Source organism: Canis lupus, chromosome 21, assembly GCF_048164855.1.
Source record: "Canis lupus baileyi chromosome 21, mCanLup2.hap1, whole genome shotgun sequence".
Lineage (NCBI taxonomy): Eukaryota > Metazoa > Chordata > Mammalia > Carnivora > Canidae > Canis > Canis lupus.
Window position 1 is genome coordinate 6,876,417 of NC_132858.1, and position 23,428 is coordinate 6,899,844.

The following is a 23,428-nucleotide window of genomic DNA, read 5'->3' on the forward strand; positions in this document are numbered from 1 at the left end:
AGATTGCAAGTGAGATACCTATGGTGTTCAACCCTGACCGGCATTTGCAAGATATGAAATCTGAATTGATTCCAGGGTCGAAGTTTCTAGGTGTTGCACCTATGGAATGCAACCCTGGGCCACAGATGAAGTGTGTAAATTCTTCTGAGTTGAATGCAGAGCCAAAATTACAATGTGTAAATTCTATGGGGTGCAAACGTGGGCCACTTTTGGAAGGCGTACAGTCTTTCGGGTTGACTTCAGGGACAAAATGTCAAGGTATGGGATCTGAGGTGAATCCAGGGACTAAGAAGCAAAGTGAGACATCTGTGGTGTTCAACTTGGAATCACATTTGCAATGTTTGAAATCTGAATTGATTCCAGCGTCAAAGTTTCTAGGTGTAGCACCTATGGAATGCAACCCTGGGCCACAGGTGAAGTGTGTAAATTCTTCTGAGTTGAATCCAGAGTCAAAATTACCATGTGTAAATTCTACGGGGTGCATACTTGGGCCGCCTTTGCAAGGTATACAATCTTTTGAGTTGACTTCAGGGATTAAATGTCAAGGTATGGGACCTTTTGATTTGAATCTGGGAACGGAAGTTCTAGGTGTAAAATCTGTTATGTTCAACCCTATGCAACATTTACAAAATGTGAAATGTGAATTGACTCCAGGGACACAGTTTCAAGGTATAACATCACGGGAGTTCAACTGGGGCCCACAGCTGCAAAGCATGAATTCTTCTGATTTGAAACCAGGGTTAGAACTTCAATGCATAAATTCCATAAAGTTTAATCCAGGGCCACAGATGCACGGCACAAAGCCCTCTGAAACTAACCCTACATCAGAATATCAAGGTACAAAATCTATTCTGTTCAACGCTGGAGCATATTGGCAAGGTGTAAAATCTTCTGAGTTAATTCCAGGGACAAAGTTTCCAGAAATCCAGTTTTTGGAGAATCACTGTGGGTCACAGCCACAAGTTGTACAGTCGGTGTTCACTTTAGGCTCTCCGTTAAATGGTATGAAATCTGTGTTATTTTTACCAGAGCCACTGCTTAACGATGTAAAGTCGGTGGAGATGAACAAAGAGCCACTGCTTTGTGGTGCAAATTCTGTGAAACTGATTTCAGGCTCCGAGCTGCAAGACTTGAAATGTGAGACGTTTGCACTAGAGCCATGTTTTAAAAAAATGAAATATGTGGAGTTAAATCCAGGGCCACATCCTCAAGGTATGAATTCTGAGGAGTTGCCCTCACACCTTAGACAACATAGTGTGAGATCTGTGGTGTTTGCACCAAAGCTGTGTTTTCAAGATGTGAAATCTCTGGAGTTGAAACCAGGACCGCAACCTCAAAATGTGAATTCTAAGGATTTGAATTCTTGCCTCCGGCAGAAATCTGTGGTGTTTGAATCAGAGCCACGTTCTCAAGATGTGAAATCTTTGAAATCAAACCTATTGCCACATTGTCAAAGTGCTAATTCTTTAGGGTTGTCAACATGCCTCAAGTCACCACATGCTAACTCTGAGGCCTTTGCACCAGAGCCATGTTTTCAAGATATGAACTCGGTAGAATTGACACCAGGGTTCCAACAGCAAGGTACGAATTGTCGAGAGCTGACTTCAGGATGGCAAGGTATGAAATCGGTGGTGTTGGCACCGGAGGCAACTAAAAAGTTTGCACCAGGACCATTGTTGACTAGCGTTAAATTTTCAGATTGGTCTCCAGAATCACAGCAACGAGATGAGAAATCTTTGGAGTTTACTCCAGATCCAAAGTTGCAAAGTATAAAACATGTGAAATTGTCCTCAGCCTCTCTACAGCAAGATACAAAATCTGTAGAGTTAGCACCGGGGGCACTGCTTCAAGGAACAAAAGCTGAGATGCTAAATCGGAAAAGAAGCTATCAAATCACAGACTCTGAGATAATCCCTAGGCCAGGGCATCAGTTTGTAGAATGTGCAGAGATGATCCCGACACCAAAGCATCAAGTCCCTAAATCTATGAATTTGATTTCAATACCAGTTTATCACATCACAGAAAGGTTGGCACATCAAGGCAACGAAACCACAGAAAAATCTGTGGAGTTGACCCCAAAGCCAACAAGTAAAGCCATGGATTCTTCAAGAGTGCCTCTAAGGCTAGATCTTCAAGTACCAGAATCTGTTGATCGGACTCCAGTGCTAAGGAATCAAGGTTCTAAATCCTCGAAATTAACCCTAAAGAAAAGCTACCAAATCCCAGAAACTCTAGAGTTGCTCTCTGAGTCACGGCCTCAACTTAGAGATTTGAGAGAGTTACATACAAGGCCACTGCAGCAAGCTGTAGGATTTGAAGAGATTACACTAGAGCCCAGGCATCACACTACAGAAACTGTGGGATTGACCTCCAAGGCAAGGCAAAAAGGGAAGGAATTCCTCGGAGTGACCCCAAAGCCAGTAAGCGAAACCACTGGATATTCAGAGAGATGTCCTAGGCCCTATCCTCAAGCACTAGAATTTGTGGAGGTGATCTCTGAGAAAAGACTGCAAAGAGGAGAATCTGACGCACTGATTACAAAGCCATTGCATCATGTTCCAGAATCTCCAGAAATGACATCAGGGCTAGGATATCAAGTTCCTGAATCTGTGGGTTTAACCTCTAGGCAATGGCTTCAAAGGAGACAATCTTTAGAGTTGCTCCAAAAGCAAACAGGTCAAGCTGTAGGACACACAGAGTCTGTAGAGCTCACATCTGAGACATGGCAGCCAGAGAATGGATCAGTGGGGCTACCACAGTCACAGAATCAAAGTATAAAATATTCACAGAGAGCTCCAGGAGTACGGGCTCAAATTACAGAAGTTATGAGGATTAGTCCAAAGCCACTAGATCAAGTCCCAGGATCCACAAAGACACAGCTTCAAGCTGCGCTCTCAATAGGAATAACCCCGGGAGCCCCCCAAAAAGTTACTGAGTATGTGAAAGTGACTCCTGGGCCACCACTTCAGGTTGTGAAGTCTGTAGCATTAACCCCAGGGCCAGCCTTTCAAATGATAGACTATGTTCAGCTGACCCCAAAACTGCAAGATGTGAGACCCTCTGAGTTTACCTCAGAGCTGTGGTTGCAAAGTGTAAAATCTAAAGAATTAACCACAGAGCCAACACACCAAATTTTGGACATAATGAAGTTGACAGGCTTTCAGATTGTAAAGACTGTGTTAATCCCATGGCCACCACTTCAAATTGTAAAATCTGAGGAGTTAGCACCAGGGCCAATTGCTCAGGTTGTAGAACCAATAGGAGTAGCATTAGGATCAGCGATAGAAGTAATAGATTGTTTCAATCTTCAAGAAATGGTAGAACCCGTGGAATTAACTCCAAGGCCAAATACCCATGTGAAATCTGCAGAATTACTCTCACAGCCAGCATGTCCCTTTGAGGAGCCTGCAGTGTTCACTCATGAACAAGGGCTTCAGGCTGTGAAAGCAATAGGGATAAAAATAAGCCCTCCTCAAATGATGGAATCTGAGGATTTGAATCTACGACAGGTATATCAGAATAGGGAATGTGAGGATTTTACATCAAGAGAGGAGTTACAAATAGAGAACTATCTCTCTAGATTTCTCCATAACTCTTCCAACTCCCTCATCACAAGTTCTGGTGAAACAGAATTCGGAAGCCTTTGTGATTTTGAGGTGCCAGAAGTATCAAGGGCCTTGGATATAAGAAACATTGGGACAGATATTTTTCAGCCTGAAGAGTCCTTTATAGACCCTACTATGATACAATCTTCAACTCTTCCCTTTTCCCTTCACAATCAACTCTCTGATAAGATAGCTAACATTGTAGAAACTCCACATTTTGAGAGCTCAGGAGTGGGTGTCCTATCTAAGACGACTGACAAGAAGCAGGTGGAAGAGCTAGGGAACTCACTCCAGGGCCTATCCCAACATCCACCACAAAGCTGGAGATCACCACCTAGGACATTCCACTCAGGCTCAAGAATTCAAAGAGGCCTTACCAGCTCTGTCCTGGGCAGACAACAGAACGTCTGGGAGAGTCACTCCTGGAGACAGCGACTACCTCGAAAATATCTCTCCAATATGCTAATGTTGGGGGATGTCTTGGGAACCACGATGGAAAGGAAGCTTTGTTCTCCAACATCTTTAATGGAAAGAGCCACTAGAGATATCCGTCAATCTATCCAGAATTTATTTGGGGTTCCAGCTGAACTGATGAAGCCTTCCCAGAGTCTGCTAGAGAAAGGTCGAGGTGTTATTCCTCAGCCTTCAGTGGCCAGAAACTACATTCAGAGGCACACTTCATGTCGTGGTCACGAGCAAAGAACAGCCTTAAGAATATGGACACGTAGCTCCATGTCCTCCATAATACAGCAATATTCTGGGACTAGAGTGAGATTAAAGAGAAGTTCAAAGCTCACTGATATATCCCAGGACATCTTTCAGCACATACCATTCAGCACATCAGAGGGCCAGCCTCCTGCCCCAGTACAGCTAGAGTCTTCCTTCAATATAGTTTTCACCAGGAAAGATTCTGTTCCAGTGGAAGAGAGTGAGAACTCTTTGAGTTTTGAGTCCCAACACAGTCTCAAGCCAAGTTACCTTCCCCACCAGGCCAAGACTGACTTCTCAGAACAGTTCCAGTTGCTACAAGATCTGCAGCTAAAAATAGCAGCAAAACTGTTAAGGAGTCAAATACCCCCAAATGTACCTCCACCTCTAACTTCAGGTCTGGTTTTAAAATACCCTATCTGCTTACAGTGTGGCCGATGTGCAGGATTTAATTGCTGTCATAAATTACAGGGCACTTTCGGACCTTACCTTCTTATCTATCCACAGCTCCACCTTGTACGCACTCCTGAGGGCCACGGAGAGATTAGGTTGCAACTTGGCTTTAGGTTGCAAACTGGGAAAAGACCCCAAGTCCCAAAGTACCACAGAAGAGACAGACCCATCACACCACGAAGTCCTATATCACCATCGCTAAGGACAGCGAAAGTCTATACTCGAGCTTCCAAGAGTCCTACTTCTACGATATATTTCCAGTCTGAATCTTCCCAGTCTCCTTCTCCTGTACGAGTCCACATCAGGCGAAGGCAGTATAGAGGCCCTGACCTAGTAGGAAAGACAGAAATTAGAAAGCCGGGGCTCTATGAATTTAGTCAGGTTCACTCTCTACCAGAGAGTGTCTCTGAAAGCAATCAGAATGTAAAATGGGCTAAAAGGAAAACCAAAAAGACCCATAATCCAAAATACCCATACCCAATGAAAAGAATCACCAAGGGAAGCAGAACACAAAACACAAAACTCTACACAAACGGTAGAAGCATAATACAGAGTCCTTCTAGGGAATTACCAGCCCAGGTAAGAAGCAAGAGGACTGGAACATCTCAAACTACCTCTGCGTCTTTAAGAAGACAATCTAAGAAATCCTCCCAACCCAAATTCATTCAACTGCTTTTTCAAGGCCTAAAGCAAGCATTGCAGACAGCACACAGAATTATGACTTCTGCTGGGCAGAAGCCCGTGGACAGGCCACGGCCAGACCATTCGTGGTCAAGCAAAAACCAGCATCTAAAACAAAGAGCCAGAAATGATTACCTATCAAGAGATATCAAAAGAGACAGGATGTCAGTTGTTAAGGTAAAGCCAGTAGACATAACCACTAAGCAGAACATGTTATGGGAAGAAAGAGAGCAATTCAGATCAGCTCAACCACCAGAAAGAGATAGCTCTTTCCAACTCAGACGTACCCAACTGCCTAAGCCCATAGTTTCCCAAGGAAGTGCCGCTTTCAAAACCAGTTCACTTGGACAGCCTATGGGTATTGTTCAAAATGACTCTAGCAGCAAAGGTAAGAAAAAGCTCTACAGAAGTGAAATCTCTAGCCAGGAGTCCAAGAACTCCAAAACAGGAACCGGAGTTCAAGTCGGAGGGAGAAATCTACATGGTTCACCTCACAGAACCTCACACAGCCACCTTAAAGAGAAACTCGCACCCAAGAAGCAAAACCACAGCTTCTTAAGGGAGAGAACCCCATATAATACCTCTGTAAGGAGCCATCGCAGTCCCTCTGAGAGGAGATGTCGCAGTCCCTCTGAGAGGAGCCATCGAAGTACTTCTCAGAAGAGCCATCACATTCCCTCTGAGAGGAGCCATCACAGTCTGTCTGAAAAAAGCCATCACAGTCTCTCTGAGAGGAGCCATCAAAGTGCCTCTGAGAGGAGTCATCGCAGTCTTCCTCAAAAGAGTCATCACAGTCCCTGTGAGAGGAGCCATCACAGTCTTTCTGAAAAAAGCCATCACAGTCCCTCTGATAGGAGCCCTCGTAGTCTCTCTGGAAGGAGCTATCACGGTGCCTCTGAGAGGAGCCATCGTGGTCCTTCTCAAAAGAGCCATCACAGTGCCTCTGAGAGGAGGCATCACGGTCCTTCTCAAAAGAGTCATCACAGTCCCCCTGAGAGGAGCCATCGAAGTCCTCAAAAGAGTCATCACAGTCCCTCTGAGAGGAGCCTTCGAAGTCCTCAAAAGAGTCATCACAGTCCCTCTAAGAGGAGCCTTCGGAGTCCTCAAAAGAGTCATCACAGTCCCTCCGAGAGGAGCCATCACAGTTTCTCTGAAAAAAGACATCACAGTCCTTCTGAGAGGAGCCCTCACAGTCCATCTCAGAAGAGCCATCACCGTCCCTCTCAGTGGAGCCATCGCAGTCCTTATCAGAAAGGCCATCACAGTCCCTCTGAGAGGAGCCATCGCAGTCCTTCTCAGAAGAGCCATCACCGTCCCTCTCAGTGGAGCCATCGCAGTCCTTCTCAGAAGAGCCATCACAGTCCCTCTGAGAGGAGCTATCGCAGTCTCTCTGTAAAGAGCCATCGGAGCCCTTCTGAGAGGAGATGTCGCAGTCCCTCTGAGAGGAGATGTCGCAGTCCCTCTGAGAGGAGCCATCGAAGTTTAGGATTAATCTGAGATTTTGTAAGCAATCAAGTACCCTCATTTGACAAGTATTGTAAAACAATCGTTATTGTTGAAATCTTTGAAAAATAAAAGAGACCTAGGGGGAGTGGTTTCTTAACCATGTTGATTAATTCCCAAGATGTTAATCATGCTGATCATATGAAGTATTGTTTTTTTTTGGTTGTTGTTATTATTGTTTTTAATGTGCTTATGCTTATTCATGAGAAGGGATATGGGTATATTTGAGTCTTACACTGACAGTGATGAAATTCCTATGGTGACAGTTTACTAAGAGGAGTCAGAGGGGACTTGACTCTTATTGGCCTCCTGATACTAGCAAGTCTTCCAAGTAGAGATTTCTCCCATTGTTTTGGATGGTGGGTTTTGGTCCTAGAGTACTGCTAATTCCTGTTAAAATTTTTTATACTTTTACTGAGGTACCATTGAAGTACAATAGAATGCATCTTTACAGTATACATACTTAAAGCATACAGTATGATCAGCTCTTTTTTTTTTACATTTTTAAAATTTAAATCAAATTTTCAATATAGATTATAACATCCAGTGCTCATCCTATCAAGTGCCCTCCTCATTGCCCGTCCCCCAGTTACCCTATCCCGCTCCCACCAACCTCCCCTTCCCAAATCCTTGGTTTATTTCCCAGTTAGGAGTCTCATGGTTTGTCTTCCTAATTTTTCTCACTCAATTCCCCTCCCCTTTCCCTTATAATCCTTTTCACTATTTCTTATATTCCATGTATGAGTGAAACCATACTGATTAGCTTTGACATGTGTAAATAACCATAACAGTGTCACTACAGTCACTATCCCTCCCCCAAGTTTTTTTGGGTTCCTTTGTCATCCATTCTTTTCCCTACTCCTGTTCCCAGACAGCACTGCCCTTTCTTTCTGTCACCATACAGTGGTTTGCATGTTCTAGGATTTTATATAATGAAATCAGGTAGTATGTCCTATTTTTGCATGATTTTTTTCATTCAAAATAGTGGTTTTGAATGAGAACTAATTTTTATTGCTGAATAGAATTTCATTATACAAATACCATAATTTGTTTAGCCATCTTCCTTGAGACATTTGGGTTCTTTGCCTTCTGGGAATATTAAAATAAAGCTGTTCCGAACATCCATGTGCACTTCTTTGTGGGAATTTTTTTGTTTAAGATTTTATTTATTTATCACGAGAGACACAGAGAGATGCAGAGAGAGAGGCAGAGACACAAGCAGAGGGAGAAGCAGGCTCCAGGCAGGGAGCCCGATGTGGGTCTTGATCCCGGGTCTCCAGATCACGCCCTGGGCTGAAGGCGGCGCTAAACTGCTGAGCCACCCGGGCTGGCCTTTTTTTTCTTTTTCTCTTGATAAATACCTGAGATGGTATTGTTCTACCAAGATATGCCATCTTAGGTTGATTGGTCATATGTCTGGAGTGTGTTAAACTTTTTAAAAAATTTGCCTGTTTTCCAAATTGGTGGTATAATTTTATATTCCTATCAGCAGTGTATAGGAATAAGTCTTTAATTTTAGCCAATTTTAAGGGTGTATAGTGGTGTTTCATTGTCATTTTCACATTTTCCTGATGAATAATGATATAGAACATCTGTCATGTGCTTATTAGCCATTCATATATCTTCTGGGAAGCACCTGTTCATATCTTTTGCCCAATTAAAGATTTTGTTTTTGGGGTTCCTGGGTGGCTCAGCAGTTGAGCGTCTACCTTTGGCTCAGGGTGTAATCCCTGAGTCCCAGGATCCTGGGATCAAGTCCTGCATTGGGCTTCCTGTTTGGAGCCTGCTTCTCCCTCTGCCTGTGTCTCTGCCTCTCTCTGTGTCTCTCATGAATACATAAATAAAATCTTTAAAAAATAAAGATTTTTTAATGTATTTACTTGATAGAGTATGAGAGAAACAACGGACACAGGTAGGGAGAGGGGTAGAGGGAGAAGCAGACTCTTTGCCGAGCAGGAAGCCTGACTGGGGGCTCGACCCCAGGACCCTGGATCATGACCTGAACTGAAGTCAGAAGATTAACCAACTAAGACACCCAGGCACCCCTCTTTGGCCTATTTTTAAATGTTGAGTTGTCTGTCTTGCTATGGAATTGTAGCATTTTTTTAAAGATTTTATTTATTCATAGAAATGTAGAGAGAGGGGGCGGGGGAGAGAGAGAGAGAGAGGCAGAGACACAGGCAGAGGGAGAAGCAGGCTCCATGCAGGAAGCCCGATGACTGGATCACACCCCGGGCTGCAGGCGGCGCTAAACCGCTGCGCCACCGGGGCTGCCCTCCTTATTCTCTTTATTTTGGTGTTTGTTTCGAAACTACTAAACTAAATTAAAAAAAAAAAAAAAATTCTTGCTAAAGCCTTCTTAATAAGAGATTGATTTGACCAAGACAATGGATTTAAAAACTCTCAAAGCTCTTCTGAATTATTTTAGAAGCTACTTGCATCCTTCCATGTTATTCCCATAGATTTCCTATTGTCTAGAGGTCTAAGAGAAAGATTTTTTTTTTAAGGTTTTATATATTTATTCAGGAGAGATACAGAAGGAGAGGCAGGGAGACATAGGCAGAGAGAGAGAAGCAGAATCCCTGAGAGGGAACCCGATGTGGGACTCAACCCGGGATCACAACCTGGGCCGAAGGCAGACATTCAACCACTGAGCCACCCAGGTGCCCCGAGAAAGAGATTTTAAACAAAGTGGGGGTTTCTCCTGGTGTTCTCTGAAGTAAACGTTCTTTTAAGGTGAAGACACATACATGTATTACGTTACATTAAAACCAAAGCAAGAAGGGTCCAGATAAGAGGTCTCCCACTCACCCCAGCCTCCCCCTGCGGCCCCTCCAGCTCTGAGCCACATGGTCCTCTGTAACCATGCAGTCAGGTGCAGCCATGCACTATTGATCCTCTCTCTTCCTATCCACTGGTCTTGCCAGCAGTACTACAAGGTCTTTGAAACCAAAGAACACTTCCACTGGGGTGCAAGGACACATGGCCACAGCTCTGCACCCAAGTCTCTCTTTCCCTGGATTTGGCGGTAAAAGGTGTTGCTCTCGGGAAGGTCAGGTGGCAGAGCGCGCTTCCCCCTGTAGGTGGCGCCTGCTCGACCGCGGGAGCTGCCAGGGCCGTGTGCGGGGACCCCCACCCCCACCCCCACCCGGGGCAGCACCTGCCCAGCCAGGCCGGTTCCCAGGGGGCCTGTCGCCCTTCTGAGTCACTGCTCTCACCTACTCTGGCTCCTTGGCCTTCTCAACAGCGCTAGTCTGAGCTACACCCTCTGAAAAGGAAACTGGAAAATAAATAAACGGTTATGAGTTTTCCTCATTCCCTGCGGCAGGTAACTTGATGAACTGTCATCTCATTTGAATTCTTTCCAAACATGCATCTTATTCCTCCTATGATTTTCAAAATAATGATTAAGTGGAAAACGAGACTTGTGCTTGAATAAAAAAAAAAGCTTGGGTGGCTCGGTTGGGCGTCGCCTTTGGCTTGGGTCACGGTCCTGGGGTCCTGGGATGGAACCCTGTAGTCAGGCCCCCTGCTCAGCAGGCAGTCTGCTTCTCCCTCTGCCCCTCCCCCTGCTCATGTGCGTGCTCTCTCTCATAAATAAAATATCTTTATAAAAAGTGAATAAATTTCCAGTCTTTCAGGTAAACAGAATTCAGAACATGTGAAGTTAACTCTATTTGAATTTACATGCATATATTTCAACATCTGACTGTCTTATCAGCGAGGCATCTGTTAGATAAACTCATTGCGATTCGTACAGCTGGAAACGATCCTCCTTCTCCAAGGTGTAAAGAGTTCTGAACTCAGAGACGTGGATTTTAGTCTTTGCTTCCCTGAACAACCGCCTCACCTGCCTACAGGGTGCCAAACCAGCCTGCCTGCCTTACAGAATTTCTTCAAGAATTCAGTGAGCCTGGGACACCTGGGTGACTCAGTGGTTGAACGTCTGTCTTCGGCTCAGGTTGTGATTCCAGGGTCCTGGGATCAAGTCCCGCACTGGACTCCCCACATGGAACCTGCTTCTCCGTATGCCTATGTCTCTGGCTCTCTGTGTGTCTCTCATGAGTAAATAAATACAATCTTTAAAATAAATACATAAATAAAAGTAAAAGAACTCAGTGAGCCAGTACATGTGGAAGTGTTTCATAAGTCCCGATGAAGTACCAACCCCGTGCCCGTCAGCACTGACACACCCATCCTGCACCAGCACCCAGACGCATTCTCAGGTGCTAGCGTGAGCACCACATAGATTTAAACAAGGATCCACAAACCTTGAATCTGATGAACTTCTTCTTCCAGGAATGTAGTCCAGACAGATAGATTTGCTTAAGAGCTTCATGGCTCAGCCGCAGGTCGATACCGTCTGGGGTGACAGTGAACTGGAAGGCCACGGCTTGGTGAGCTTCCGCCATCTTCGGCAATCTCCTAGGAGAAGGGGACAGTGTGACACAACCAGCATTTTACCAGGTATTAGCCCCTTACCTGGACCTGGGATGTGTTCTGAATTTAGTCTTTCCCAGCCATCTAACAAACTTCATATTCCATTAATAGACCCAATTCCAGGGGCCACTGGCCCCTCCCCGACCTGTCCAGCACTACCCAGCCCACTGTCCCCTCTGCTCAGAGGCCCGGGGTGGCCGGTGGAGTCCAGGAGTGGAACCTCACCCCCACCCCTACCATCAGGCCTCCAGGCCACACCCAGCTGACCCAGGAAGTTGGCAGCCGTTTAGCCACCTGCCAATCTCACTGCCACCCACCAACCTCCTGGAGTCTGGCACAGAAGAAACCCAGAGAGTCCACAGATGAGTCCCTGATGGCCCTGAACCCCTTGTGTCCAGGCAGGAGCACTGGACTCTGGGGGATGCATGTGGCTGCTGTCTTGAGAGACCGGCTCAGGCGCCACTGAAGACTCCATGAAAAGGAGACACAGAGAATCCTCCGGAGTGGGTGTCTATGGGTGTCTCTGCTCAGGCTAGCTGCCCTGCCTCAACCAATAAAAGTGTGTTTCCTTTCAACGGCTTCAGAGCCAGGTCTATTCCGGCTCCCTTCCTCATGGTTCCTGTCTTCTTCCTTGGGGACTCAGGATGCACCTCACGGCTCCCTCCGGCACAGCCAGCCCCTCTGCTACCTCCTGGAGCCCCGGGACCATGCTCCTTCTTCCTAAGCTCTATACCGGATGCCCCACAATAAAAAGGAAGCTAACAGAAGGGGGAAAAGCTACCAAGAACTATAATGAAAACCCAAAATTGTATGTTTTCTTATCACAATTTCTCCTGTTTTTACCTTCTGAAGCCTACTGAGTGGGAGGAGGACCTACCAATATAAACAGGTGTCATGCTTTCAAAGATGCCCACTTACAAAAGCCAAACTAGCTTATTAGTCTTCGGCTAATTGGAACAAATGGTTCCATTACAGGCCCAGAGAGGCATGCGGCCTGCATTTATTTGCTCCTTCGGCAAGCGTTTGTTGACTGCCTCCCACATGCCAGCCACGGGGAGGATGCAGACATTGGCAGTAAAGTCCTCCTCCTGCCCCTCTAGAGCTCACATAGGGAGGCCAAAAAGTAGAGAGGGTCCAAGAGGGGACCTCCTAGATGACATGGAAGCCCAGAAGGATCAGCTGGAGGGCAAGCCTTTCAGGCCCAAAGGTAAAACAGGACTCTGGGCAGAGGTCAAGGGCAGGTCAAGGACAGGGTGGCTGGTGTCAAGAGCAGGCAGCTATGGTCAGAGAGGATGACCCACAGGCAGCCAGGGGAGGCAGCTGGGTTTTATGCTAAGGGTGAAGGAAGAGCATCCAGGGGCTTTAAGTTACTGTTTCTGTCTCAAGAAGACCCCTCTGGGGGCGCCTGGGTGGCTCAGTTGAGGAAGCATCCAACTCTTGGTTTTGGCTCAGGTTATGGTATCAGGGTGGCAAGATGAGGCTCTATGTATGGCTCTGCACTCAGTGGGGAGTGTGCTTGAGATTCTCTCTCTCCCTCTCCCTCTCCCTCTCCCTCTGCATCTCCCGTTCATGCTCTCTCACATGCTCTCTCAAATGAGTAAGTCTTTAACAGACAGAAGACCACTCTGGCTGCAGTATGGATGGTGGGCAGGGCAGGGCGTGAGACCAGTAAGAAGTAGAGGCAGTCAGTCTTCCAGGAGACAGTGGCCCAAAGTGGCATGAGTGGGGGTGAGGAGGACAACCCGCTCCAGCCAGACAGGCTTCAGAGGCACCCTGGGGCTTCAGGCTTGATCACTGGCTCAGAAGAGCCACTGCCTGACACAGGAGAGTCTCTGCCTGGGGACGACAAGTCGGGGGTGGGAGCAGAGGAGTGGTGTGTGGACTTAACCACATGTGACGTGGCTAGGGGCAAAGGGAGAGGCTGGGACAGGCACACCTGGGCACACCTGGGAAGAGTCAGCACACAACCTGCTTTCATGATCATGGAGGCAAAGAGCAAGTCGGCAAAACTCAATCCACTGGGAATCACCTTAGCTTAACGCAACCTGCAAAGTGTTCATGGTTATCTACGTGTTATTCAGCAGGCATGGAGCCAAGCTCCCTAGCCTGGCCGATTCTGAAGAAACAGATCCCATGTCTGAAAGCAGCAAGATCTCCAAGCAAAGGGCTCCTGCAGATAATGCAGGATGTTGAAGAGGGCACCTCAACAGCTCTGAATCCTGTTCTCAAAAAGCTATCCAGGGGGCAGCCCGGGTGGCTCAGTGGTTTAGCGCTGCCTTCAGCCCAGGGCCTGATCCTGGAGATCCAGGATCGAGTCCCACGTCAGGCTCCCTGCATGGAGCCTGCTTCTCCCTCTGCCTGTGTTTCTGCCCCCCCCCCCCCCGGCCCCCACTCTCTCTGTGTCTCTCATTAATAAGTAAATAAAACATTTAAAAAAAAAAATAAAAAAAAAAAAAAAAAAAAAAAAGCTATCCAGGTGGCTCAAGGATTCTGCTAGCGCCTCAAGGCCACCTCTTAACCCCTCCCCACAAAGACTGCAGGCTACACATGTGGCAGGAGGCAGGTGTCACAGAGATCACTCTGCAGAGAGTGAAGCATGGCAAACAAACTTACGGACTGGCCACCCTCGGGATGATTTATAAGCTCTTTCCAGGGCTTTATACAGATGTGAGGGATTATTAATGGCAGGAGATGGAACCTAAACATAGCGTCTGCAGTCAATTCTATCTGAAGGTGTGGGTCCAGTGTTTGCTCAGGGGTCTGACCTCTGTCAGGGAGGCAGGCGAGACAGTATCTGCAGAACCAGGTTTGCAGTATCTGCAGACAAAGGTTTGAAGAACTCCCTGTGCAAATCTAGTAAGTGAAAATCCCACCCTCTGTCCTGGCATCCACAGACTCGTGTTTAAAAACATTTACAATCACAGGGGCGCCTGGGTGGCTCCGTCAACGGTTAGGCGTCCGCCTCGCTCTCAGCTCAGGTCTTGATCTCAGGGTCCTGAGTGCAAGCTCCATGCTGGGCATGGAGCCTGCGTTTAAAAAAAAGAAGAAGAAGAAAGAAGGAAGAAGAAAAGGAAGAAGGAAGAAGGAAGAAGGAAGAAGGAAGAAGGAAGAAGGAAGAAGGAAGAAGGAAGAAGAAGAAGGGGCAGCCCAGGTGGCTCAGTGGTTTAGCGCCATCTTCAGCCCAGGGCATGATCCTGGAGACCCGGGATCAAGTCCCACGTTGGGCTCTCTGCATGGAGCCTGCTTCTGCCTCTGCCTGTGTCTCTGCCTCTCTCTGTGTCTCTCATAAATAAATAAATAAAATATTTTAAAAAAAAGAAAAAGAAAAACAATATATGCTTTCAATGCTACCTCCTATCACTGTCGGGGAAATGCCAATCAACACTGAGGCCAAATGCCACTGTACACCCACCAGGATGGCTAGAATCCAAAGGATGGAGGGTAACAAGTGCTGGCAAGGCGGTGGAGAATCCAGAACCCCCATGTGCTGCCGCTGGGGATGCACAACAGTGCAGCTGCTATGGACACCAGTCTGGTGGTTTCTCAAAACATGGTGTTAGTACACAGCCCCGCACTTCCACGCCCCGGTGTCCATGCTAGAGAACCAAACACGTGTCCACCCAACATCCTGTACAAGAGGCCACCTTTTGCTGTGCACCTGCCAGACCAGTTTAGGGGTAAACCAGGAAGTGGCCACTTGAGAGGCACTTGAGACGTGAAGAAATTTACCCAAAGTGCTGAAGATAGAAAGAAAGCCCCCTGGGTCTATGTGGCTTGGCATGCTGTGGGGCTGTGGACCTGCTTATTTTTCCTGGCACTGCAGAAACCACCTCTGGCCGCCTCTGGTGGAGAGTGCTCACCTGGGAGCCCCAGCTGACGTGAGCTTGCATGAACCTCCCGGCCTGGAACACACCTGGGCGCTGCACCCCCAGGCTGAGCATGGGAACCATGTGACGTGCTACTTTAAAAATCATGAAGCCCACTACTGGAGAGAGAGTCTACAAGGTCTGCACCAGAGAACTTAAGCATCTTATGTTAATCTGCTCTCGGAAAGACACCAAGATCCGAGTTGAGAGCAACGACCTATTTATGGCAATTTTTATAAATTCACATCACTGGTCTATTATGCGGCTGTTCCTACAGCTTCCCAAGCCAGACCCCCACTTGGGCCTTGGCCGGGAGAGCCTGCTAACTCCAACTCACAGCTGGGATGCCTTTGCTCTCTCTCCATTCCCATCTTCTGGGTTCACACTTAGCTTCAAACTCCCCTTCTGCAGGCTGCCTTTGACCCCACATTCCCAGAGAACCGAGTTCCACCAGGTTTCAGCTGGTGATTCTCCCCACACAGGCTGGAAGGTGACTTTCATTTGTAAATCTTTCATTTAGGTGGCGTCTGGGTGACTCAGTTGGTTAAGCATCTGCCTTCCGCTCAGGTCACGATATCAGGGTCCTGGGATCGAATCCCTGAGTCAGGCTATGCTCAGCGGGGAGTCAGCCTCTCCATCTCACATGTGCACGCTCCCTCCCTCTCTCTCTGATAAATAAAAACCTTTTTAAAAACTTAAAAAAAATCTTTCATTTAATCTCCCAACGGAAGTGAGGAGTGTCTCCAGGACACAAATCCTTGTTCTACTCTGAATCCATTGAGGACGACAGACAGACAGCTCTCTAACACTTAATGCCAAGTGAATGCTGGGGGCGGGGGGTGGGGGCTGACGTAACACATACTTTAGTTTCAGTAAGACTACTTTAATTTTGATAACTGCCCAATGCCACTCACCACATCTTTGGACAAAAAAATTGTTCTGTAGTTCATTTTTCATATGTGCCTGCTTTGTCCTCCTCCTCCATCAACTCTTCCTCACCATAATTTGTTCACACAAGGTCAGCGGCCAGCATCATAACATCAGCCATCCCTAAGCTAGTCCCCTTACCCTTCAGGAGGAACTGACCCAGTGCCACCCCCATCCTCCAGGATTCTGGGGCAGGCAGCTGGCTAAGGAAAGGAGGTAAAAGGTCAGCACAATGCAAAGTGCTTAGCCAGATTCCAAAACAGCCCGGGGGGGGGGGGGGGGGGGAAATCAGATATGGAAATCACCTCCGTAATAAACAAACAGTAAAACCTGCCCTGTGATATCCAAAATATGTAATTAGTTGCTGTCAGAGGTCTTTCAACCTAACCTTAAAAACAACAGATAAGGAGAGAGAAAGGTAGGTAGGCAGACAGACAAATGCAGCAGATTCTTTCCTGTGCTTTTAACAATGAAGACACAAAAATATTCCTTCTACCAAACTGTGGCTACTGGACAACATGACCCGCGTCTCACCCGCGTTACCCATCTGATTCCCAGGAGAACCCAGGGAAGGGGCACAGAATTTACCAAGGGGCAGATCAACGTGCAGGTGCCAAGACACCTGCCCAAGGTCACAGCCAGCAGACCCACGTCCAACTCCAAACACCACGTGCCTACCTCCCAAGTTAAGTGGTAGGTACTCCATTAAAAGTTCCACGTAAGATTCCTAAAGCTACACAAATATAAAATTAGGTCATCCTGTTGTAACCGAAACGATGTGATTGCAGTCAGCAATAAAACTACAGTAACTACAAACACGATTGGTGCCAACGCTAAAATTATTCACAGGCACCAGCCTCTCCACTGAATTGCACAATTCACGCGCGCACAGGAGTGGGCTCAGCCTGCTATTAAAATCCGGCAAAGGGCGGCCCATCTCAGGGCCATCTCATCTAGCGGGTCAACAGCTGTGTTGGGAATCCTTTGAGGAAAGGTTACCCACAGGAAGCAATGGCTTAGCAGCCACGTGGAACACCAGGCAGGGTCTCCAACAGCACAGGCCGTACTCCTCACCAGGGAGGATGCTCGGGCCTCCAACCCTGGAAAAACTCTCCAGAGGAGACACTGTGGGCAGAGCCTGCAGCACGGTCTTTCACGGGGCACCATTCACGTTTATGGGGTAAGGATGCTGAGTCAAGGCAGATTATAGAGGGAATTCTCAATCATTATAGTTTGTTTTATGGCTCCGGAAAAACCCAACTTCTGCCCACGGAGCTAGCATAAAAATAAAGCAAATTCAAATGTACACCTGCTATCGTGCCCACTCTAGTAAATAATGGCCAATCAGAAAAATACAAAGAAATATGATCCACGCAAGAGAAAAGAATTCGGGAAAGGTCACCGAGAGTCATGTTTTTATGAAGAAAATACAAAATGCCTCACCAGGCCCCAATCTTCTGTGCTCCGCTCAAATATTTTTCTCCAGATGCAGATCTATAAGCACCTGTGTCACCAGCCATGCCGATGGCGGCCCCTCTGCTGGAAGAAGCATGCCTCCACCCAAAAGAGATCCCTGAACCTCTGCTCAGAGCAAGATATCGTTCCCACAAATGTTCCTGACACCAAGGGCAAGGTGGCTTTCCCTCGCACGCTCCTCACTCTTGCACCCAGAGATGCCGCTGACCTTGCCAAGCCCCAGTTCCAGCTCAGGGCCTGGAGAGGATGGTCCTATCCATAAAACATGCCTGAGGCTATGGTATTATTTGCTAAAACTCATGCCTACTTCATACCCTTGAAACTATTTTCACATCTGGCCTCTTACTGGATCCTCCCCACTCATGAGACAAATCAACAGGTGTCAGAGGCACCATTTTACAGATGAGGAACTGGAAATCCAGAAACACATATAAGGCTGATTCAGTGTCATATCCAGGGGGGTGGGGTGGGGGCAATGCTAACACCCAACACTGCCTGCACAGGGGTCTGGGAAGCAGCCTGGGACAGGGAGACAGACGGGGCACAAGGTTTGGAGAACACAGATCTGGATTCGAACTCCAGCTCTGCCACTTAGCCGTGTGTGTGTGTGTGTGTGTGTGTGTGTGCACGCGCGCGTGCGTGTAGGAGACAGGGAGACAAGGAGACAGAGAGGGAGGCCTTGAACAAATGTCACTGCCTTATCCTAACATCGTTTCCTGGCACATCAAGTATGCAGAATATGCCCCCCTCACATCAAGTAATAGGCCTGACACCACAGTATGTAGGAACACACTGTACCTTCCGAACTATGGTCCCATGCTCCAGGAACGTGGGTTTCCACGTGTATCTGCCCTCTACTTCTTTCCTAGACCCCTCTCCCCCCTCTCCCCGTTCCCTGCACGCCCTGCCAGCATCAGATACCTCCCAGACCGACCTCCTCACTCTGGTATTCAGCTTGCAGGAGCGCTGCTGATCCATTTCTAGTACACCTTATCGTACCCTAACCTTAACCCCCCATTGTACAACAGAGTGTTTTTGAAAAAATAGAAAGAAACCAAAACTCTTCACGTTAAATCTTTTTAAGGGCAGTAGAGGAGTTGACATTTAGGAAAATTAGTGACAGATGCGTTATCTCATAAATGAGGAAGACTTTCATAAAATGTAAAGTCAGAGTTACAGCCTAAGAAAACTTCTTAAAGGCAAGGTTATTTTGTGTTTGCTTTTAACCTAAACACGTATTACCTTTTACTGGGGCAGTGGGAGGAGGTGCCAGGGCTTCTAAAGAGAAGGAATTAACCCTCAGAACTTGACTCCTCAGAAACTGGACGAGTCCCATCTGCATGGAGCCGTATTTCTCACCAGGGCACGGAAACAAAGAGGTGACCAGACAGGGGTGCGCTGGGGATCAACAGCCTCCTCGGGACTCAGGAGGAAGCCAGTAGACTGGTAGGAAGAGGAGGTCACTGGTCCCTCCCTTGATGTGGGAAGTATGGAGCTTGCAGGTCTCCCATCCAGACATCCCTGAGCACAGTCACAAGGCAAAACAAGGGCACCGGGCAGGTGGAAGAACATAACAGCTTCCTCTGTCTGCTGCTTGCTTCCCTGGCACAGACTTTCACAGCCCCTAAGGACCCCACCGCATCAGAAAAGTGCAGCAATCCAGGGGAGAACGGATCCCAAATGTTCTTCACTGGATTAATATCTGAAAGGCCACTTTGGCTCACAGGAATCAGCAGGAAGGCAAGTTTAAGAGTCCCGTGGGAAGCAAAGGTAGCAGGTGGCACTCAGGGACGGTCAGAAAGAATCTAGAACACTCAGGTTCCGCGGGGACAGGTGGGTGGTGAACCCACAGCATTGGTGGTATGGAGTCCTTTCTTTTTTTACCTGAATTACCTGCGTCCAACAACTAGTTGATAATCTTGTGCAATCTCGCAGCCTTCCACGGTGGCAAATATACTGTACACTGAGAGAGGCAAGCCTAAGGCAGCAGCAAAATTTCAATTGTTGACTTCCAAAAACAGGCAGAAAAACAACCCACATTACAGGAAAGTAAAGGTGGACATTCCAGAGAACTGAGGCTCAGGATCACCTTACCCCAAAAAGGTCAGTTGGCTTCCACCCAGGGCCTGCTGGGAACCCAAGGTCCACCCATATTTGCGCTGGGTAAAAGGTGAAGTTCACAAAAAGCGGCATAAACGTCAGAAATCAACAAAAAGAACATATTCTTTACTTGTGTTAATTACCAGATCTTTTTTCCTTCCTTTCTTTCTTTTTTTTTTTTTTTTAAAGCACGCCCTGTGCAGCCTAGACTCTTTCTACAGGCACCCAAGGCACTGTGAGAGGGTGGTCCCCGGAGCGGGGACCTGGGCGCGGAGGGGAGGCCAACTCTGCGCATCCTTGGGTCCCCTAAGCACCACCTTCATGTTGGACCCTGTGCTTGTCCTTACTTATCTGTCAAACAGAACAGTGCTGGCAAGAGCTGCTCAGGAGTGGCTCAAGCATTTGGGGAGAAAGAGAAGAGGCCCCATCAAAGCCAGCAGAGAATCTGTGACACGCACTCTGAACATGCCAATTTTATTTTAGCCTTAACAGCACCAATTCTTCCGGAAGCGAAGTTGAGGCTTCCAGGAGCACCAGCAGCAGCAGCAGCGGCGGCAGCGGCAGCAGCACTCTGGCCTGCCGGTAAGAACCACGCAGAATGACTAAACCTTTTCTCCAACAAAGGAAAAACTGCACCGGATCAAAGTGCAGCAGCAGCCCCGGGCCGCAGCGGGCGCGCTTTCCGCCTCCCACCTCCCCACCGCCCTCCGAGCTCCGCCTGCGTCTTTAATTGCTCGCCTGGAACGCGTCCTCGAGGGCGCCGCGGGCAGCTGCGGCCGCCGCGCCCCGCCCCCCCCGCCCCCCCGCGGGCGTCACGTGACGGCTGCGAAAAGTAGGGGAAAGGTTAACCCGAGCCCCGCCCCCGGCCCGGCGCGTCCCCGGCGCTCAGATCCTGTTCCACCCGCCCGGCTCCGAGAGACCTTCCGGAGCGAGCTGGCGCGCATCGCCGGCGCAGCCCGTCCTCCTCCCCCGGCGACACGCAGCGCCTGTCCGTGGGAAGGCCCGGCCCCGCGTGGCCAACCCCGAGGGCACCGAAGGGCTGCGGGCGCCGGCTGCCGCCCCACGGCCGGCCCGCAGCCCCGCGCCCCAGGCGCCCAAAGCGCGCCCGGAAGGGACTCCCGCCCCAGGAAAAATGAAGTGTTTCTATGAATGGGCGCGAAGGGCCGGGTTGCATCAGCGCGGCCCTGGCCCCAGGACTCCCCGGAGGCCCAGGCTTGACCGCTGGGTTACCGCGCGTCCAGGGTCGGGCCAAGGGCGGCAGCAGCGGGGACGCCAGGTTTACTCCCTGGGCCTCCGGGTTAGGCCACTTGTTTTCGGGACAAACTCGAAAGCTTATTTTGGCCTGCGCAGGAAGCCAGTTTCTGCCACCCTGACACAAAGTATGTGCGCCCCCAAAGGTGGCCCTTTTCTGTTGGACTCCAACAGATGGGAGTTCAGGGTGCGAGGCCGGGTCTAGCAATGCTTCACAGGAAGGAAACGGGTCGTTTCGAGGCGAAGAGGAGCCCCCAGGCTCACAGAGGCTCAACCACCAGACCCCTCGGTCTGAGGCTGCATTCAGTTCCGAGGGACGCGATGGCCCCATAGGCCTTCCCACCAGACCCTGCTTCCCCTCAAAGACCAGCTCATCTATCTGCATTAAGGTCGTCCTCCGTGCACACTCACCGCGAGTCACCTTAAATACTTCGGAGAAAGGGGGCTGGGAGGGGTGCTGTTCGCTGGCACAAAATAAAAAAAAAAAAAAAACAGGGAGTCCAGCCACGTTCTAATCCCTTAGTTTGAGGTTCGGGAGGAAATCAACACGCCTGAATATCTGGAATGGCCAGAAACCCGACGCCGGTGCAAGAGGATGGTGTAACAAAATACACGTTTCAAAAGGTTAAACGGATTTCTATTTTATTCGGCAACTTACAAAGTTACCAGTTCCCCCACAACAATCTCCCTTTAAATAATTCAACCCAGGGAGCACCGAGGAACCGAAGGCCTTGTCCTGAGCGGGGACTGCTTAAGCGTGTTCTGCACCGAACCTGGTTAATTATACGGGATGGTTAACTCTCGGTGTTCAAGTCGGCCCTCACCTTGGTTCCCTCCAGCTTTCACGAAAGCCAACAAACACGCTGACCCACGGCCTTTCCGAGCAAAACGAAAGGAAAGGAAATGGTCGTGGCCTCGCTGAGGGAGCGGAGGTCAGGGCTGCACCCGTCGGGGCTCCGGACGGCGCCTGCCGGGGCTTGCGGGCCCAGGGAGCCCGGACCCGGTCACGTGACGCCCCTCCCCCACCCCCGCGCGGCGGGGGGCGCGACCTTGGGCGGACGCTCGGCGCCCACCTGCCCCGCACCCAGGGCCTCACCGGGGGGTGGGGGGCGTCCGCCAGCGGAGACCCCGGCCGGGCGCCCCTGTGGTCCCCGGCGGACGCTCGGGGCCGCGCCTGGAGCCCCGCGTCAAGGGCGTGTCCCGACGGCTGCAATGCGGGGGCACCGGGGAGGGGGGCGGACGGCGCGCCGGGGAGTCCTGAGGCCCCAGCGTCCCTCTAGCTCCCGCCTGGAACCCCAGGACGGCCCCCCAGACCCAGTCTACCCCGATGGGGGGAGGGATGCGGCGGGATCGAGAGCGGGTGGACGGCGCCCAGCCAAGTCCAGAAGGCCGAGCATCCGTCCTGCAGCCTCGCCGCCCCTCGGACGGACCCCCACGCCCAAACCATTCCTAAGAGAAGGGTGGGATGAGCGGATGTGGGAGCCGGCGCCCCTCGTGGCCCCGGGCCGGGGGCATCCAGCCAAATCCGGAGACCCGCGCATCCCTCCAGCTCCGGCACCGCACCCGCCGGCGGGCCGACCCTCGGGCGTACCCTCACACCCAATCCACTCCCGGGAGAGGACGGGGAGAGGAGCGAGCAAAGAAGCCAGTGGCCCTGCTAGTCCCGGGCTTGGCGCATCCTGCCAAGTCCGGGGGCTGAGCATCCCTCTCGCGGCCGCACCGGACCCGCACCGGGGACTCGCGCGCACACCGGCCCCCGGCGGACGCCCCCCGCCCCCCGCGATCCGATCCGGGGCGGGAGGTGAGGAGTCCCTGCCGCGCTCGCGTTTCGGGCTCCGGGCGAAACCCGCCGTCCGGGTGGAGGGATGCTGGGGGTTCCCCTCCGCGCCGCGGGGGCCCCCCGCCCCCGCCTGGGTCGGGACCCGGGCAGTCCCCGCGCGCCCCCCCCGAGCCCGCCGCAGCCCGCAGGCCCGCGCGCCGTCCGCGGGCGCAGCCTCGGCCCAGCCTTACCGAGTCAGCGAACGGAGGCGCGGCGGCGGCGGCGGAGGCGGAGGCGGCGGAGGCGGAGGCGGCGGCGCACTGAGCGCTCAGCGAGCGAGAGCCGGGGGCTGGAGGGCCGCGGGCGAGGCCGAGTGCACCCGACGCCGCCGCCGCCGATTGGCTGGAGCGTGCGGGGCTGCGGTGCGGGCGGGGCTGAGACTCCCCGCGCGGGGCGGGCGGAGGGGGGGGCCGCGGGGGGGGCGGGGCCTCCGCGGCTCCCCGGGGAGCGAGTCGGGTGAGGAAACTGAGGCTGCTGGGGGCACGCGGCCAACGCCTCTGCCAGCCTGGGGCCCGGGGCGAGATTCCTCAGCCCGGAGACTCGGTTTTCTCATCTGAAAAATGGGCCAACTCCCGTGGGCCAAGCCCGTAAAAGTGCTT

The 23,428-nt window shown here is 50.3% G+C and overlaps 1 protein-coding gene across 1 annotated transcript; it reads left to right on the forward strand.

The window, feature by feature from the left end:
- The first annotated feature begins 345 nt into the window (after positions 1-345).
- On the forward strand, positions 346-11,072 carry LOC140612559 (spermatogenesis-associated protein 31H1-like). The gene is made up of 2 exons (XM_072790231.1): positions 346-6,513; positions 6,703-11,072. Exons 1-2 carry the CDS (start codon positions 390-392, stop codon positions 6,942-6,944), a joined length of 6,366 nt encoding a protein of 2,121 aa, XP_072646332.1. The 5' UTR covers positions 346-389; the 3' UTR covers positions 6,945-11,072.
- Positions 11,073-23,428: the final 12,356 nt, after the last annotated feature.